The 20,626-nt window shown below is 38.1% G+C and overlaps 2 protein-coding genes across 8 annotated transcripts in view; one reads left to right on the forward strand and one right to left on the reverse strand.

Annotated features, from left to right (window-relative positions):
* Positions 1 to 20,626, reverse strand: part of pknox2 (pbx/knotted 1 homeobox 2) — an 85,322-nt gene that overhangs the window by 48,862 nt on the left and 15,834 nt on the right. The window contains exon 1 of one of the 7 annotated variants that reach the window (XM_059544856.1): positions 14,945 to 15,022. The exons of 3 other annotated variants lie outside the window; for them this stretch is intronic. The gene's annotated coding sequence lies outside the window, so the exon portion shown is untranslated. Of the gene's footprint in view, positions 1 to 14,599; positions 14,737 to 14,944; positions 15,023 to 20,626 lie in introns of those variants that run through there. 3 more of the 7 variants (XM_059544858.1, XM_059544851.1, XM_059544853.1) reach the window with 3 other exon arrangements.
* The window catches only part of LOC132132996 (transmembrane protein 218-like), a 6,567-nt gene continuing 3,495 nt past the window's right edge, over positions 17,555 to 20,626 (forward strand). The window contains exons 1-2 of the mRNA XM_059545653.1: positions 17,555 to 17,664; positions 17,745 to 17,847. Coding sequence (XP_059401636.1) covers positions 17,555 to 17,664; positions 17,745 to 17,847 — 213 coding nt within the window. The remainder of the gene's footprint in view (positions 17,665 to 17,744; positions 17,848 to 20,626) is intronic.

Here is a 20,626-nt window from a genome sequence, read left to right on the forward strand (position 1 = left end):
AGCCTGTATGTGTTTGTGTGTGTGTGTGTGTGTGTGTGTGTGTGTGTGTGTGTGTGTGTGTGTGTGTGTGTGTGTGTGTGTGTGTGTGTGTGTGAGCTTGGATAGGTGGGCAAACAAAGATAAAGACAATGGCGGGAATGGCAGGAATGGCGGCCAGCCCCCCCACACTTCAGTCTGTCAGTATATGTTTGTGTGAAACCTTTCTCGGGTTTCTTCCAAACTGCAAAGAAAACATTTTAGGGTTCTGTAATCCCTCCCGCAGCCTCTCAAAGCCCCAGAGCCCTCCACACACACATCCATACAGTCTGCAGCCCACCTCCCTCTCCCCCTCACGAGACCTGATCTGCCTTCCTGTTGACGTCAAAGTGAATTAGAGCAAGGAGAGCGCAGCGGCTCCCCCTGGGGGGCTGGAGAGCTAATCACGCTGTTCCTCACCGGCCTCAGAGGAAGCATTAGCGTTCCTGTTGCAGCAGACCACATCATTTACAGTGCAGGGCCCCTTAACAAACAACCAGGACACCAAACACACACATGAACAGCATAATTGCAGAAATACACACCAATAGGTACCTCATACACACCACAGTAGCCTCCAAATGATTGGTGGGTTTGCCCTTCCCACCCCTCATTCAAACAGTCAGAGAAACTTCAAGGTAAACCTCTTTCTCTAATACACAGCGCACCTCTGTGAAATACCTAATTCCAGCCTCCCTCCGTCTCCACACCGACCTTCTGCACTCCCTCCAGCCGCTCTGAATAATGATTCCACATATAGCAAAGGAGACTTTACACTTTAGACTGTGTGACTGACCTGATTTCTGCTCAGATGACTTTGGGTTGGCTCTCTTATGTCCGATGGTCTGATTCAGTGTTATTTTTAGTTATGCACTGATCATGATTTTTCATGGCCGATTCCGATACCGATTTTTTCACAACCAAATTGTCCGATTCCGATTTCAGTTTTTTTTTAAGCAACAAACAAGAATAGAATGAAACAAGATGTTTATGTGATATTTAACAGGCCAAACTGGCTTTTGGCTATTGAAAAGAATAACTGTATCTGTATCTGAAGTTAATGGCGGTAATTGCGCAGTAAGCACATTCAATACAAACATACTGTATTTTCCGGACTATAAGTCACACTTAGTGTTGTCAAAAGACCCGGTACTTCGGTACCAAGTCGGTACTAAAAAAATTAAAATGTCACGGTACCAGGTTTCTGTAAGTACCGGTAGTACCGAGGACCCGTTCAAACCCGGTTCTTGACGCATACAGCGCTATGATTTCCGCGAAGCAGAAAACGCGGACGGAATCTCAAAATCCAGTCATGAAAATGAAACTTACATTTTAATATGGACAGTCACGGAATTTGTCAAAGTTAGCATAAATTAATCAAATCAAATTAATCAAATTAGATTTTACTCGCCAGTGTGTCTGTGTTCGAGGCTATTATAAGATTGGCGCAGATATATTTTCACTCGCTGAACACTGACTGAGCGCTTCAGAGTTCTCTCTCCATCAAGCGATCTGTACTTTTCAATTCATCTCAATGGACGCACAGTACACCTGTATTTGCCTCTTTTACTGTCTATGGTATTTGCCGAACTGTAAACTCTGTGTGAAGGAGCACGACTCGCCGTCGCTTTGCTGATAGCTGTTTCTCACACATGCAAAGAGAGAGAGCGAGAGTCTTACCACGCTGAATCGACATGCTACATGTAAACTATATTCTTTGTTGTCTTCTCCTGTAAAAATAATGTAGTTCATTTAGAATTATTCATATTTTCGAACAAGCAGTAGATATGCCGGTTTCTCCGGTAGTGGGCGGAGCTAATGCGCAAATGGCAATTTCATTGGCTGGCACTCATCTATTATACCGTCCCTGTTTTGATTTCAGCAAATGAGTTCGACCGAACGCAGACAACGTGATTAATATTCACGAACCCAGCAGCTCATCAATCCATAGTGCATTGTATATTGTTAGTATGGTAGTAGAATTAGTAGTATTATTATCTTTTAATAATAATTATTATGATCTATTACTATTTTTTTTTTACAGAAACCCTCAATGAACAAAAATATCTTAAGCATCACCACCATTCTTAATTTCAGATAAATTACAAATATGCATTCATTACAAATTCATTTTTACATAAAGGCATTGTGCTAGAAATATTACTATTATTTTGTAAAATGTATGTGATACTGCTACTACTGTTAATTAAAAATTAATCACACAATATTTCTTCCATGTTTCAATTTTAATAGCAAATCCCCTTTATTTACCAAAAAATAAAATGTGTTTAAATTTCATAAATTAAAAGACAAATTAAATTTGGGTGAAACTTGTTTACTGTTTTTCATAATTATATTACTTGTAGAAGAACTTTAAACACAATTGTAAATAAGTATAAAGAATGGCATTGGTTTTATTTTTAGTGATAAAAAGTTTTTTTTTTTTTTATTATCATATTTTTGTGTTTTGCTTTGGTACCGAAATTTGTACCGAGAACCGTGGATTTTCACTGGTATCGGTACCAAATACTGAAATTTTGGTACCGTGACAACACTAGTCACACTTTTTTTTTTCTTATAGTCCGAAAAATACGGTAGGTGGTACTGACATTTAGCATTAGCATTTAGCTTTTGTTTTTAAATTGGATTGGTTGGTGGTTTAAAGTAGCACAGTGACCATATACCAAATATCAAACTCAAAATATGCCACCTCCATACCTAAAATACATATTTTACATTGACTGTTATGCATATTGATCAAAAATATAGCTAAAAAGCTTCCTATCAGTGGCCATCCTTCACAAAATGTAAAATCTAGCACTGTTTTATAGATCGAATGCAAAATGTTTCAATACAAGCATTTCAGTCGAAAGAAAGAAACCCATGGGGGGAACGCCTAGAATATGGCCTTTAGCCAAATTCTAACAAATTAAAACTTACTACATTTTAATTATATTAAAGTTTAGATGTTTTACCAGTGACTGATTGCTTTTTGATGAAGAAAACATTGATGAATGTCAAGGCTAATAGATAGCAAGAATACAGAAAGCTAGATAGCTTTCTCCCTTAAGATCCTCTTGTCTGTTCAGTTTTGACTGTCCAAATAAAATAAATATGACTACATAGTCTACTACAGTCACTATATCAACACATTTTAAACACAGTCTATGACGCATCTTAAAATCCTCTTGACTTTGACCCAAGAAATGCAAGGTTTAGGTGGTAATTACTCACAATGCCTTGTCAGTAACAGCCCCCCAGCTGCTCAAAGACTGAAAACAACATTTGCTGCTGGGGGTTTAGAACTTCCTGTTACTATGACAACCATGGAACAATTCATATTGAATGTGTCTCTCATCTAATAAAGTGTGTAACATTAGGGCGTAATTGTGTTTCTGTGCAATGTATGAAAAAGCCCTTTGCAGTGAACGATGCCTGATAGCATTTGTCAAAAACGTCTGGAAGAATGACAGACTCTTTTTCTGTATCAGAAGATTGTGACTTGGCATCACAAAATCATTCAAATTTGATCATAAAAGTAACCTTTAAATACGGGTGGCAAGCACTATCCACAGTGTCAAAAACAGTGCAACTCTATAAAGACGTGATGCATTTAAACTATAAATAGCTTTAAAAGGCATCATGGTTGAGAGGTGTCTCCTTAATATCACTTATAGTAACTTATAGAAGTGCAGCAGGACCAAGGAGGTTGAGTGAAATGAAAGCAGAATTCCTGGGAATTAGAAAGGATTTAGTGGACAATAGCAGGTATTCCCACTAGTGTAACTAGACTCTACTTGGCGTCACGAGAGGCTTAAACTTCACATTAAACCAGTGTGGAGCTGACACAGGAGGCCATGCTAGACACAACAAGAGGAATATGAAGTAGCACGCTGATGCATTAAGCTCATATATACACACTAAGAACAAAACAAATGCACATGCTGCATTAAGCAAAAGTATATTTTGTTACATTTCAGCCTTAAGAACAAACTCACAAATGATACTTGATGAAATAGCCTATACGCTGTGCTCTCCATGTCGAAACAACACTTTTTTTCTGGAATATTTGCTGCAGTCTTTTCTACATTAGTGATCTTCGGGAAACCAAACAGGAAAAAGACTCAACTGCTTAAAATATCTCCAGCCGTAGCAATGAGACAGGTAGATCCAGGCTCTTAACTGAAACAAATCCCTTCTAAATCTTTTAAATTGCACGCCAGCTCACCACGAAATTTGTATTTTCCTCAGACTTTCAGAGAAGAGTTTATGGGAACTGTAAAACATGTGATGCCGCCGATCTCTGAATGGCAGAATCTGTAATAATGACACATTATTATAAATCTGAAGATGTCACAGTAGCACTAGATTGCATCATAACGGCCATATTTTAATAAACGACTGTAAAGGGGTTGTTTCATGATTGTTTTTCAGAAATGCTTGGGGTCAGCAAGATTTTATTAATGTTTTTGAAAGAAGTCTCATGATCACCAAGCCTTCATTTATTTGGTCAAATATACAGTAAAAACTGTAATATTGTGAAATAAATGTGTCCTATTTCAATATATTTTAAAATGTCATTTATTTCTGGTGGTGGCAAAACTGAATTTTCATCAGCCATTACTCCAGTCTTCAGTGTCACACGATCCTTTAGAACTCATTCTTATATGCTAATTTTCTGGTCAAGTACAAAATCTTTTTATTATCGATCTTGAAAACAGTTCTTTTCTTTATTATGCTGGAGCATTGAGGGTTGCCATTGTGATTGCTATGGAGTGCTAGGTTCAAATAATAATAAAAAAGTCCCTTTTTTAAATATACTAGTCTATATATATGACTCAATCCATCCATCAAGTGTAAATCTATGAGATTACCAAAATCCAAATATCTTGGTAAATATTATAAATTAACATTATTATTATTAAAACTAACAAAAGCTGATGGTCATCTTGCTTTGTGGAATATCCGTGCCTGAGCTCATATGCGGTTTCGTTTCTCTCTGCTCACCGGAGCTCTCTGGCCCTCAGCCAAACTTCAGCTCTCATCTGCCCAAACCCAGACACTCTGTGAGGCCTGCAGCTCGCTCTGCTTCCTGTCCTGGGACTTCAGGAATGAGAGCTGGGACATGGGAGAGTCCGACACTAAGCTTTCAGCAGATTCCCTAGCTTAAGATGACTTTCACAAGTCTGTCGCATACACACAAGATGAGACACACACGTACAGGCTCATGGAAGCACATATGTGCAGTCTAAAGCCAGAAAATCAAGTAAGGAAATGTCAATACTAATGCATTATAGTGTGCACTGCTACATACAGGAGTCCCTGCATCACTGAGGCAGTAACAAACTTTAATAAACTGTCGATACTGTTACACTAGATGTCTTACTCACTTTCACTCAGTGCCCATCTTGGTAATACAGTCAGCAATTATTTTATGCAGATAATAGGCATACAAGTATTTTATATTAATGCATGTGGCAGATGCTTTTATCCCCCCCAAAAAAGTATGCATTCGAGATACACATTCTATCAGTTCTTGCTTTCCCTGGGAATTGAACTCATGGCACTGGCATTGCTAGCATCATGCATTGCAGTTTGAGTTAAATAAAACTTTTGAGTTTTCTACAAAAAAAAAATATTTATATATATATGCATTATATGACAGTTTATGCTAATTCCCACAACAGCGATTGTTGTGGCGACATTGAAAATGCAACGGCTACGTTGTTGTTCATTGTGTTTTGACACAATTCAGAAACAAAATCCTTCCACCACAATAATAATGATGTCCTCAGTCCACTTTTTTTAAACACAGTTTGGCTTGATCTTTAATCTAGCTTTTAATTTAGTTCTAGGTTACCATTTACCAGGTTTTCCACTGCCACAGAAGTTTTATTATCCACTCTGATAACACTGGCAGGTTTAGGAAGGACAGTGAGGAATTCCCCTACCCTATATGTATTCACCATGACCTCTCACTCTGTTTTTCCACCCTCCTTTTCTAATGGGAATGAAAAAGTTAACCCTTTCTCTCTTGCTCAGGCCAGTTGTGTTTTTTGCTAAGTCAGCTGAGCTAAAAGGTGTGATGAGCTGTATTAAGTGTCTATAGTGGTTTATAAATACCTCTGGAGCACATATGAACAGCAGAATGGTGGACTGCAACATGACAGAGATATAAAAGGCAGGTGTACACCATATTTTGCATTACTGCCACCTTCTGTGCATTGCTTCGCACTTCTGTTCCAAAACTGGCAAGGATGTATTAGCCACCTGGGTGCATGGGCCCAACTTCTCTACCTAACGGTGAGGGCATTCGCTGTCCTAGCTCTTACCAAACACTTGTGTCATCCTACCCCAGCTATGGCAGAGCACAACATGCATGCGTCTACATTTCCGTCACACTCTGGGGCAGCAGCTGTTTATATTTCACTTTTAGCTCTGAGCTGTCATCAGTCCTTTCTGAAGGGCAACGCTATAAAGTTCTAACAGTCAGGGAGCACAAGATTGTTTTCCACACAGTTGTGGTCGATAAATGGCTGATGCATCGCTGATCAGTCTCCTAGCTGTTATCGCACCCAGTGTTTGCAGGCTCGCATTAATATCATCCCCCGTATGGCATGTGATGATTTCTCCGAAGACCATCCGTTTCTACAGTCTCACACAAAGCGCGGCACAATTTCATCTGCTATATTTATCTCCCTCTAAGTTATCAATTGAACAGACAGAGAGCGCTGAAAATCCATTCATTTCAATGGGGAAGGTGCATTGCACAGAAAAAGTAAAAAAAATATGATGATTTTTAATTTAATAAATAAAATTAATGTATAATATATATATATATATATATATATATATATATATATATATATATATATATATATCAAATAAATATTAAAATATACTTTTAAGTATTAGATTAGACTTGATTAAATTTTATTGTCATTGCACATGTAAGGAACAAGGCAACGAAATGCAGTTAGCATCTAACCTGCATCTAAATTGCATCTAAAGTGCAATAAGCAGTAAGTACACGATATACAGTGTCTACAGTATGTTACAAATGTAAATTAAATAGACAGATAAGGCAGAACTTTGGATATAATTTAAATATTTTTAAATACTATCAGCATGATATACAGATAGGTGTACTATAAAAATATAATATAGATGGAATGTGACACTATGAACATTATTTAGACTGCATGTACATGTACATATATATATGTGTGTGTGTGTGTGTGTGTGTGTGTGTGTGTGTGTGTGTGTGTGTGTGTGTGTGTGTGTGTGATTTAATAAGCATGATAATATATATATATATATATATATATATATATATATATATATATATATATATATATATATATATATATATATATATATATACACACACACACACATGTATGTATAAATATATATATATATATATATATATATATATATATATATATATATATATATATATATATATATATATATATATTTATTTATTAAGACCAATCTGGAATGATAAGACTTCATTTGGACAAGTAAAAAAAAAAATAAAGATTTAATCATTTGCCTTCTGATAACATTAACGATAATTCAGAATGATATCCAGTATAAAATAACTGAAAATAATAACTTTTCAATTTTAGTTTTGATGCAGGGGTACTTGAGTCTTGCTGATGAGGCTATGGGGGTACATAAGACCAAAACGATTGGGAAACACTATAGTAATGTGCTTATTTATTGCAAAGTAGCTGCTTTGGGAATAAAAGATTGTTTAATGTTCAGAGATATTTCTAACCACTAAAGCCAGAACACACTCAGTCTGCAATCTTTAATATGTTTACACTCCACTTGAAAGGAAACAACTTAATGCCTTCTGGGGCCCCTAAAAACAAAGCAGAGCGAGAAGCAGCCATATGTGGTTTAGCGTGGTTGGAACATCCATTAAAAAGCCAAAATATGTTGTTGAGGCCTTTTGTTGGTGAATGCAACCACCTCTTAAATCTGAAATGACATGAGGTTTTCCCAAAACTGTCGGCACATACTGTATGAACGCAATAAAGCAGCTGGTGTGTGTGAGCGTTGGTGTGAAATCTCTCATGTGCTTGAGGAAAGCAAAGCACCCCACAGCCTAAAACCGTGCTGCTTAAACTGATGTATCAAATATCACCCACCAGCAGTGCTAAACAGCACTGAGCTCTGAGGAATTCAGATATAATGATGAACACTCGCACTGGTGGACTGATAAAAACATCCACATATATAAACAGACAAATAATAGGGAAATTAGCAACTTTTTCAACACTAAATTGCAGAGTGGTTGTGAAAACCACTTTTAACTTATTAAAATAAATCATTTAGTGACATTAAAACACTTTACAAGACTATTCTACAACCATTGTGCTCCAATAACACTAAGAGCCTCCCTTGAAAAAAGTGTTTTTATTGATGCTAGAACTCCTGTATCATTTTTTTTTTTTTTTAAGACATTTTGAGCTATAATATTAGTACAAAAATTAATCTCCACTGAGATTAGAGCAGTCGATGTGGGCCACACAGCTTTCCACACATTCCCAAATCCATTACCCTTCACTTCTGGAAAACAATTCACTGCAGTTTGTCTGCACTGTGCATTTCCCTGCATGAAGGGGAAGGGAAGCCTAAAATTCCTTGCAACTTAGGTTTTTTATTATTATTATTATAGACTTCCAGTAGTTATCATAAATAAATACATTTGAAAAAGTATTAATAATAAAACGAAGAATACATCTTTTGTCTTAAAAATATCTGCAATGATCTAAGTGATTCATATTAGCTACAAAATTTTTAATATAATTAACAAATCATTAAAGTTTTCTACTTATAATTTTAGAGTTTAATTTAGTGTTTTACTTGCCATTTCTTTGTAATTGTTTGTGAAATTTACTAGCAATTTGTCATTGAAAATAGTTTCTTTTCAGTCTATTAAAGAACATTTTGTATGGCAGGTGTTAATTTGAGTGCATTTGATGATAAATTTCATTAAGCACAAAGTGTTTCTCAAAAATCAATGGGGAAAAAAATAATATATTGTATACAACATACATATTATTTGTAGATCACTTAATAGATTCATAGCATCAAAATGACTATTCAAAGGATCAGTAGGTTCTATCCAAATATCCAAACTAAATTGGAATTAGTCTCGGTTGAAATAAATACATAAATACACAGTTATCAAGCAGAAAAAAAGAACGAGAAACTGCAAGCTGTAAATCAAAGATTTTGGTTAAAGCCACCAGGAAGCCAGGTGCTTTTTGACGTCCCAGAGGATGATTGATCCTGATGCATTTTATTAGAAAGCAAAAAAAGGGGTTCCTAATGGCAACAGGCCAATAAAACTATAGCTGAGATACACCACTTTGCAAATAAAACTCAGATCCATTTATATGGATTGATTTGCATTAATAATCCTTTTAATTAGACGTTATTCAGGAATCACTCACCATCTTTATAAGGAAAACCATTCCAATGCATTAATAAAAGGAAAATAATAAGTCCTTGCTGTTAAGTGATTCTGTCATGTACTGACGCCATTACAGGCATTTTGCACACATACAGCTACCGATCAATGCCTTTCAATGGCTCTTAGCTTGAAAGAGGATGATGGAAACGTAAGGGGTTCTGTTCAAAACGCAACAAAAGATGCACAAATAGATCAGCGGGAGAGGAAACTCCGAAATAGCCCAGTGTCAAAGGTCCAAATGAAATCAGGTGGTTGGAATCAATGGTGGTCTGTGTTTGAATGCTCCAGAGGACAGAGCAGGAAGTGTGAATGGGAGAAAAACATGCCTTTATGAATGATGTCATTGAAACGGGATGGAGCGAGATGCGACTTTCAGAGAAGATGACTTTTACAGTAATAGATGAGAATTCAATGCACTATTTCAGCTCTAATAAAAACGCCGCACTCCAAAAGACAGGAGAGCGAAATGCACACAATGCACCACTGGAGAACATCCATCTCCATATCTCCAGTCACGCCAAATGACACCAACATATGAAATGTCTAAAACACGTGAGAACTACAATTCTCATGCACGCTCTAATAGAGAAAATATTAAACATCATTCTATCTCAACCTTAGTCAAGCACTCTCCTGCCTCTAGCACATTATTTTAATTTGACTAGTTATTATACTCATGCATATATTTATATATTGGAGGGGGGGGGGGGGTATGAATTGGTCTTGGGTGTGTTTTTTTCCTACTTTGATCTCAAACAGAATTCAAATAAAATATTTCCAACCTTTATCTTTTCTGAGAAACAACTCAGAAATATAATAAATTCAGGATTTGCTGGAAGTGTTGGTATTTCCCTCAGTGACGCTGAGTTCATTTTTACTTGGATTATCAGCATTCCACTAGAGATAAGAACAAAGGCACTTGAAGGTTTACAGTGTTGTTCAAGGTTTTTAAATTCAGAATTAATAATAAGCTGCTGCTAATTTGATTCTGCTTTTGATCCTGGTGAAGTAATTTTTTCTGTTCTTATGAACAACTTTGTCTGTCATCTGCATGAGATAATAATACTTTATTTAAAAAATCGCCTACTGGTTCAAAGGTCACTGCAGTTCACTGGTGATTGTCAGGGCAATAGTGTGCAGTTGCTGAGGTGTTGCTATGTACTCAATGGTCAAATTAAAAAGATCCCACCCACAAATCAAAATATGATATTCTGGTTTCTAGAATTGGCTTGGTTCCCTCCTGCAATGCAAGTCTAGTAGATTTTTTCCCAGGAATTCTGCAGGGTTTTTAAAATCAAACTGAAGGCACGACACAATTTTAAGACATGCACACATAAAATTACAGTAAATGGCTGTGAAATAATGATTTAAACAACATTATAGACCAAATAATACAGGTTTCTACAAATGCAGCCATACCGTGATTCAGATATATATATATATATATATACTTTATTTATTTAAAACCTCTAATAACCACATAATGACCTGCAAGGCAGGGTTATTATACAGTAGTTAACTAAAACTAAAACCATATTAAAAAAAAAACTTTTTTACAAATGACAATATATATGTGTGTGTGTATGTGTGTGTGTGTGTATGTGTATATATATTTCAAATATTTGCCAATGCTACATTAATCAATTTAACAAACATGATGTACTACAAAAAAAAAAATAATAATAAAATAATAATAAAAAAAATTGCTTTAACTAAAATTAAAATGAGAAACAAACAAAAACTGATTAAAATATTAATAAAATGTACAATAGTATCTCAATGATATTAAAATAAATAGCTCTAATTTTTCTCAATAAGTCATACAATTTCTGGTACTGTACCACTCATGTGTGTAGCACAAACTGCATGGAATGAGTTACATCAGAAGAGATCAGATGTGCTAAAACATTAGTCACATTTAAATGCAGAGTCTGTACGTTTATTGAATGAGCACTGTGCCATGTCCGAACTGACTGCACTATATTTGATGTATAATCATTTTCTATTCTTAACTGTTTTAAATTCATTTTATACATTTTAGACTTCTTATTAATCTATTTTTTTCTATTATTTTGTTCAAGCTGTTTTAAATGCTGCAGATATAGACATGAGTACAAGCATAGTCAAGGGCAGATTTTCATCAAGTCATTTGTCATTGGCCGACATCTATTTAAGCGAGTGACAAGTGCTGACATGCACACCAAAGGACAACTTCATCACATTTGTTAACATCAGATCATTGCTTCCTTTCAGAGACTGGCAATTCCAAGTCGGTGTTTTTCTCGCAAATCAAATCCACGTCAGTTCCAACATATCATGCCACGTCTCTCCAAGGCCAGAGTGACATGAAAACAGCACGGCCTGTTATGTGAGCACCAGCATAAGGGTGACCGTTAAGTGCCTGCACACGTATATCTAGCAAATCTTCCCCTACCTCCAGATCCCAAGAGAGGAGTTTGACCGCCGTGCCTAGCGGTAGGAGAGCAGCGAAGTCATTTGGACACACAGTCCAATGGCAATAACAGGCCCACGTTCCTCAGAGAGCCATCAGGATCAGCAAAGACTTAGCGGTGGAAGCCTGTAAGAATACAGCTCTGTCTCTTTGCATTTAAGAAGAGCGAAGAACAATGTAGCCTCATATTGTTTCACCTTAAACACAAAAGACCACAGCAGACTACAGACTAATGAATAATTCTCATTTGAGTCTGCATTTTTTATTTTGCACAGATACGACAAGTATCTCATTAACTGCCAACAGACAAACAACATGTAAGATCTGAAAATCCGAAAGAGACCTGTAGAAAAATCGGCATTTAAATGATTAGTGCCGTGGATGTATTTAGTAAGCATCAAAAACGACACATTAGAATGGAAGACAATTTTCTAAATAGCTTTATGCAAGTCAAGAAGCATTACAACTGGTTTACAATCTTCTTTTTTTGCTCAGTTTATTTCCCTCATTTAGGGCGACTGAGTCATTTTATTAGTGATTAGACCAAAAGAGCTACGGGTCCTGCAGTATTGAACCTCAGATTGTAATTTGCTCATAATGTGGAGAAGGGGAATATGCAAATAAAGTTGGAGTATTTTGTGTTTGCAGTTTGGCCCCTGGGCAGCTTGTCCCGTGACACAAATCATCAATTAAGATCCCAGCAGGGATCTCGGCATTTAAATTAGCCCCATCCAACAACTTTTATCTTCCAGACAAAACATTACAGCCCTGTGATTGCTTGCACTGCAGAAATAAAACAGCTGATTAAATGAGATTTGACTTTGGGTAGAAAATGGGCATGCAATGTCACTCTCATGTATGTGTCCAGATGCTACACTACAGCCAGTTTGTATGTCATAATATTTAAGACTAAAGATTAAGAAGTTCAAATATACAACTTTGTACTGGAAAGACTGTGATCATCACATTTAAATATTTGTAGAGAGTGTTAATTGTTCAAATACATTGAGAATTTAGCTTTTTTTCTATTTAGTATTGAAAGAGAAAGGTGTTAATGTATACTTCCAGGTTCTGTTTGTATTAAGCCATCAGAACAATTATTTAAGACTATTTTCTCACCACGTTTCTGCAAAAAAAATGGAGCACAACATCAGAAATTATCTAATTAATGTTTCAATAATGAAATTCAATTATTAACCTAACATGACTGGTGGACCATTTTGATTTGCAGAAAATAACTATGTATAAATTAATCTATTTTCATATAAACTTGCAAATTGTTGTAAAATGCAAACAAGCCTGATGTCTTGACAAAAAGTCTTTCATACTTTACAGAGACCTTCACAATGATCCGTGTTTTTCAGCTTTGCTAGTTTAGGTATAGAATCCAAATTTACAGAAAAATGCACAGTCCCAGTGCAGTAAAGGTTGCTTAATATCATATGCAATATTGAAAGTCACTAAACTTTTACAAAGGAACAAGTCTGTATCCAATGAGGAACTTAATCGCTTGCAATACCATGCAATGTTGTCTGCAAGTCAACGGAACAATAAGCTTCATGTTTTATAAATCAAAGAACAAATCTAAGAATATATATATATATATATATATACACACACACACATTATTAAGACAGCAGCATCAAAGAGCCATTAAACTGACACCTGTTTTATTAAGTAATAGCTGAACTATTATAACCGTACTAGAACCCAATCAAATATGCTTTTAATAGTATTTCTAATACTGTTTTTACATGTGTTTACTGTGGTCTGTTATTTCGCTACACGCAAGAAAGGGAATTACAGGAGTCTCGAGGGAGGAGCATCTATTTCTACAAGCATCACAAGTGCGTCAAATATAAAAGATGGGGGACCTTAAAAGTACACACACACACTTTTAAACAACATTTTGAAACATAAAAGATAGATTATATAGTTATTCAAAGTAGACATATACGTATTTTTCAACTGTCGCTAAATAGTCGAGAGCGAAAAGACGTTGCGAGGCGGTAACCATAACAGTACGCTGCCCCAACACAGTTATTAGTGTTAGTATCGGCAAAGACTATTAGGCTACCTCTTAAAAGGACTTTGGTATCGGACAGTTCATGAACAAAACGTAAAACATATTATTGTTCATTAAAAAATTTATTTTAGATTCACACTTGTAACTGGCGAAAAAATAAATAAATAAAAAAACTACCCAAAATGTACCTTCTTTAAAACCTTGACTCCGTGAAGTCATTGTAAGCTATAATTTGCATAACACAGGTTAACTATGTTTCACCTAAATTTCCTAAACACTGTCTGATTTCATGTCAAACTGGCAGAAGAGTGTCAGATAAACAATAATGTTACCTTATTTCAAAACTGACCAGTCATAAACGAACAGTAAAATACAAATAGGCCTATAATTTTGTACAACTCATTAAAAGCCAATAAGACATAAGTATAGCTCACAACAAAGCACTGGCGATAGCAAAATACATCCCAATTAAAATTCAAAATTGTGATTTAGATGCGTTTATTTTGCGCGTTATGAATATGACGAATCAGTCATATATCCCTACGGAAAAGATAATAAAATAATTTTAAAAATGCCCTTTATAGCCCAACAAAAATGTCGACACAAAAATTACCACCACATTTCACAAGTCCAAACGCATCATCCATCAAAACAAGCATCCAGAAAGACACGTATGCACTCCCCAAAACTGCGCGGCATCTTCTCCCGTCTTTCCTCTCTTCCTCCCTCCTTCTATCGCACTCGTTCTCTTCCTCCTCCTCCCTTCCGCTCACTCACGCCCGCGCTCTCTCTCTCTCTTTCCCTCACTTTCTCTCTCTGTCTATCATTCTCTCCCCTCAGCCCTCGGCCAGTCTGTATGAATAATGTCCTGCCTTTTGTAATGAGAGCGCGAGGGGGGAAACAGGCTGGAGTGTTCGCCCGCTCCGCGCTCTGACATTGAAAATGAATGACAGCTTACCTGAATGCCAATCTTCATCAGACTGACACCAGGCTGACAACACAGCCTATACTCCCCTACACAAGCCGTGACGTATGCCATTTCAGACCCCTCCCACCATCTCCCCCCTCCACCCTCTCTCTCTCCCTGTACCCCTCGCTGCCGAGTGTACACCTCCGCGGTTCCTCGTCCACTGGCATCATTCCGCGCCGTACCGAGCACCCCGGGCCCCTGCACGCGCATCTCCGGTTCATTAACGGCGGAGCCCGCTGGCCCTCTATCGGCATCATACGGAACCTACATTCGGCTGCAGGTCGCCTCGGCTGTTCGCTTTGTTGGAAAGCAGAGGAAACAGATTTATTCGTGCCACAAGAAACAAGAAAATTTGCCACTTGGTCAAATCCCAATTGTATGTTTAGTTATTTTCACACTGTACATCGTCTTATAACTAAAACGTATTATTATTATTATTATTATTGGCCTACAGAAACATAACCATACGTTACAAGCAAGGTCACGACTGATAAAGACTAATCTGGATCAAATAGCCTATGCTAGCCTTGGAGTAGGCTACTCATTCATTCATTCATTCGTTGTTTCTTTTTGAGAGGATACCCATATAAAAATAAAAGTAATTTTAGTTATTAGTTATTCCCGTTTACAGACTCGCAGTGTACTAAGATAACGTGTAATTAATTGTCTTTTATATTTTAGTTATGCTGTAGACAAAAATATATTAAAATATATTCAAATGAAGGTAGTAATAATAATGGATGTAGGCATACACTTGCAAACACACACACACACACTTGTAGGTTTCTGTGAATTGTGGGGACTTTCCACAAACTTCTATTGTTTTTATACTTACCTCATGGACACACACACACACACACACACAAATATATACATATTCACAATTGCTGACCAGTCTGTAGAAAGAGGACTGAAATAAAATAAAAAAAACACCTATGCGATTAAAATATTATACGACAAAAGATTAAAAGATAATTTCATTATCAGTGAGCTTCCAAAGACAACGTAAATTGTTTACACGTACTATGCATACTCAGGATTCACATAAACTAGGACCCAGCATACTGTTCGCTAGATACGAACCTGATTCGTGGACGTAAATAGAAGTAACGGTGTTTCCATGGAAATATGTTTTACTTTCTGCAGCACGTTTCTCACAGCAAATCAGTATATTATTTAGAACTATGCAGTCGGCTGTAGGTAAAATTTATATACAAACTGATTAGTTTAACCGTTAATGGTTTAAAGGGATTAGTTTGCGGTCTTGGGTGACGGGATGGGGGGCTTATGATATTAGACTTCGTAGCCTATAATAAAAGATAATGAATTTCAAACCTTAACTAAACACATTTTTATTCAAAGATCAAACGTCTGTCACTAGGCTACTCTTTAGTCTGCCACCAGAAACAACAACATTAAAATCATCAACTCAAATGTCATTGTAAAAAGAAAAAAACAAAACAATGACTGTTGTAATAGTGCGTAAATCAGACCTTTCTGTAACGCTAATGAGCTTAAACTTATTATTTGTACACAGTGCCGCGAACTGTCAATTACTCCTGTACGAGTGCATCACTGTCCTCCTCGCAGCTGCAGCAACTTGCGCTCTCTTCAACAAACTTTAAAACAAAAAGGTTGTATTGTCTTTGTGCATATAGATTAATTAGATAAATGAATATCTAAATTTGTTCCTAGCCACCTACGGTATTTTTTTTAGAACTTAGAAAAAAGATGCTGCAGCCAATGAGCAGCCGGCGGGGGATGGTTTATTGTTTATCAGACAATAACTACTCAAGATTTTGCTTTAGTATAATTTTCGTGACAATTAGGGCCAGATTCGGGACAACAATTTAGATTTTGGGACTGTCCCGAATTTTTCAGGACGTCTGGTCACCCTACCTGAAAGACCTACTGCATTACTTCATTAGCTTGCATCTGACCTGCAGCGATATCATTCAGGTTTGGTAAGGTGTCAGCCAGCGAGTCATCTGACTCTGACCGTGTAGTTTTAGTACTCAAGAGTCTGAAGCCAGAAGAGCATATAGAGTGTCAGTGTATTTGAAAATATACAAGCTGAGTGTGTGCGTTTCACACATCCTCTCTGGCCACGTTGAGTTGTTACTGACAGCGGAAAAAGCGACGGATGCGCTTTCACCTGAATAACTCAAGGGTGTATGGGTAATGTAGTCTCTGCTCTCGGTGTGACAAATTAGGAAGCTTGCATTGTGAAGGGCGCTCTGAAATGCAGCAGCACAGGCAAAGGATTAAAACCTCTATTAAAACAGATGTCCAAATGAGTGTACCGGTATGCTAAAGGCACGTTCTGGGTGCACGGAGAGGTGGCGGTACGCTCAAGAGTTATATTTGGAAGTGGCGGTACTGAGTACCGGTGCGTACCAGCCCACTTAAAGCACTGAGTTGAATTGAGTAAAAAAAAAAAATGATGACGATGAAGATGGATGAGCCACATGGTTTGCGTTTATGACATCAGATTGTTATACACACAAACTCATTGAATTTAGCACGTGCATCCATCATCACGCTGCCTAACCACTATTCTCTCGTCAGGTAACTGTTAAGGCAGTGTGAGAGGTGAGGATGGCCGGTGTAGTGTTAGTTGTTGGATCTATTGCGTTTATCAACGATTTGATCTGGATAATGACTCTGACGTTCACCATTGTTTTGTCGCGCGCAACCGGCCCAACAAAGTAACAGCACACATCCAGGTACACATGCTCGATAGTAGTCTATTCTATTGTGAATAATCACAATGTTATAGCCTCACCAGATTAGGAATAATACCTATATTTCTTCTAGCGCTAACCATCACACTGGTTTTACTGTTTTTCCCTCTTGCCCCTGAAGTTCCCTCCCCTGAGAGAGCAGTTCAGGTGAGTGCAATTATATTGACAATGTACTTTTTTTTATAAATAGATAGATACGTAGCCTATTCTTTTATATGTTTTTTTTAATAAAAAATATAAAAAAAACATATATACCATAGATATATACACACACTGCTGTTCAAAAGTTTGGAATCAGTAAGGTTTTAAAGAAGTCTTTTCTGGTTATATATATATATATATATATATATTGTAAAATAGTATTACCATTTAAAAGACTGCTTTTCTATTTTAATATACTTTAAAATATAATTTATTCATGTGATACAAAGTTGAATTTTCATCAGCCATTACTCCAGCCTTCAGTGTCACATGATCAGTTGGTATACGGGAGGCTTTGACCGGTGGCGATCGGCCTTGGCCTTAGTGCGCTCCCTCATCCGGAGCAGAGTCTCGCGGCTCTGGTCCAGGTGCGGTGGCACCTCTGGACAAATGCGTGAATGGAGGGGACCGCGACTTCAGATTCCAGACTAGAAAAAACCGGTGTCTGGTAACCTAAGCTGCACTGAAACGGAGAGAGGCCAGTGGCTGACACTGGTAACGAGTTGTGAGCGTACTCCACCATAGAGAGTTGTTGGCTCCAGGAAGAAGGATTCTTGGAGACTAAACATCGCAACGTTCTCTCTAAATCTTGGTTGGCTCGCTCAGAGTGCCCGTTACTCTGGGGATGATAACCCGAAGACAGACTAACCTTCGCTCCTAACAATTTACAAAGCTCTTTCCAAAATTTGGATATGAATTGGGATCCCCTGTCAGAAACCACGTCTACCGGGAGGCCATGTAACCGAAAGACGTGATCAATGACAGTGATTGCTGTCTCCTTGGCTGTCGGTAATTTCGGCAAGGGAATGAAATGTGCCACCTTCGAGAACCGGTCCACTACGGTCAAAACCATTAGAGGGTCTCGAAGGGACAGACAGCGGTTGAAGAAGCCCATCTGGAGGTCGGTTAGATGACTTACCACTGGCGCAAACTGAGCAAGCCAAAACAAAATCGTGGACGTCGCGAGCCATAAGTGGACACCAGAATCGATGCTTAACTAAACCCTTGGTTCGGCTTATCCCTGGATGACAAGCAACATTAGAGCAGTGACCCCACTGAATAACCTTGGACCGTACTCCTCCGGCACAAATAAACGATTCGGTGGGCATCTGGGCGGAGGCGTTACCCCTTCTAAGGCCGTCTTGACCTTCGATTCGACCTCCCATATGAGTGCTGAGACGACTATTTTCTCAGGTAAAATACACTCGGGAGTCACCGGGCGTGCGGAAGGATCAAAAAGACGTGACAAAGAATCGGATTTAACATTTTTGGAACCCGGGCGGTACGACAGAGTAAAATCAAAGCGGCCAAAAAAAGTGCCCACCGAGCCTGCCTGGAATTGAGTCTTTTGGCAGTTCTAATGTACTCTAAATTCTTGTGATCGGTCCAAACAATGAAAGGTACCCCTGACCCTTCCAACCAGTGACGCCACTCCTCTAAAGCTAATTTGACAGCCAACAATTCTCTGTTACCAATGTCATAATTGCGTTCAGCAGGAGATAAACGATGTGAAAAAAAACACGCAGGGATGCATCTTATCGTCCGAGGCAGCACGTTGGGAAAGAACTGCTCCTACTCCCACCTCTGATGCATCGACCTCCACCACGAACTGCCATGTGGGATCAGGGGCTACTAGGATGGGAGCCGAAACGAAGCGGCTCTTGAGGTTGGTAAATGCAGTTTCGGCTGCATCAGACCACTTGAACGGAGTAGTGGGGGAGGTCAAGGCGGTCAGAGGTGAGACTAGTTGGCTGAAATTACGAATAAAACATCGATAAAAATTGGCGAACCCCAGAAACCGCTGTAGGGGCCTTACGGGAATCTGGAGATGGCCAATCTATCACAGCCTTAACCTTGTCAGGATCCATACGTATTCCCTCGGATGAGACAATATACCCTAGGAAAGGAACAGACTGTGCATGGAATACGCATTTCTCCACCTTGACAAAAAGACCATTCTCAAGTAATCTCTGGAGCACTCGTCTGACGTGTTGCACATGTTCCTGGAGTGTTGAAAAAAAAATCAGTATGTCATCCAGGTAAACATATATAAACTGATCTACCATGTCTCTCAACACGTCATTAACGAGTGCTTGGAAAACCCCTGGCGAGTTGGAAAGCCCGAACGGCATCACCAAATATTCAAAGTGCCCTCTAGGGGTGTTAAAGGCGGTTTTCCATTCATCCCCCTTCCTGATGTGGACCAAATGATAAGCATTACGTAAATCCATCTTTGAATACGCATGCTCCCTGTAACTTCTCGAAAGCTGAAGACATCAACGGCAAAGGATAGGTATTCTTTATCGTGATGTTGTTCAGCTCTCGGTAGTCAATACAAGGTCACAGAGAACCATCCTTCTTACCCACAAAAAAGAATCCTGCCCCCGCTGGAGAAGAGGAAGGGCGGATGAACCTCGATGCCAAGGAATCAGAAATGTATTTCTCCATGGCCTCCCTCTCCGGAATAGAAAGAGAGTAAAGTTTGCCTTTAGGCGGAGACTTACCTGGAACTAAGTCTATAGCACAGTCAGTCATAGGGACGATGCGGAGGAAGAGAAGCAGCACGGGACTTACTGAACACCTCCTTCAGGTCCAAGTACTCTGCGGGTACATTTGATAACACCATGGTCTCCTCCTGAAAGACAGAAACAGGCACAACAGGACAAGCAGAAACCAGACAAGACTCATGACAACTTTCACTCCACAAAGTGACTGTGTTGGAACC

The sequence above is a fragment of the Carassius carassius genome, chromosome 49 (assembly GCF_963082965.1).
Source record: "Carassius carassius chromosome 49, fCarCar2.1, whole genome shotgun sequence".
Classification (NCBI taxonomy): Eukaryota; Metazoa; Chordata; class Actinopteri; order Cypriniformes; family Cyprinidae; genus Carassius; species Carassius carassius.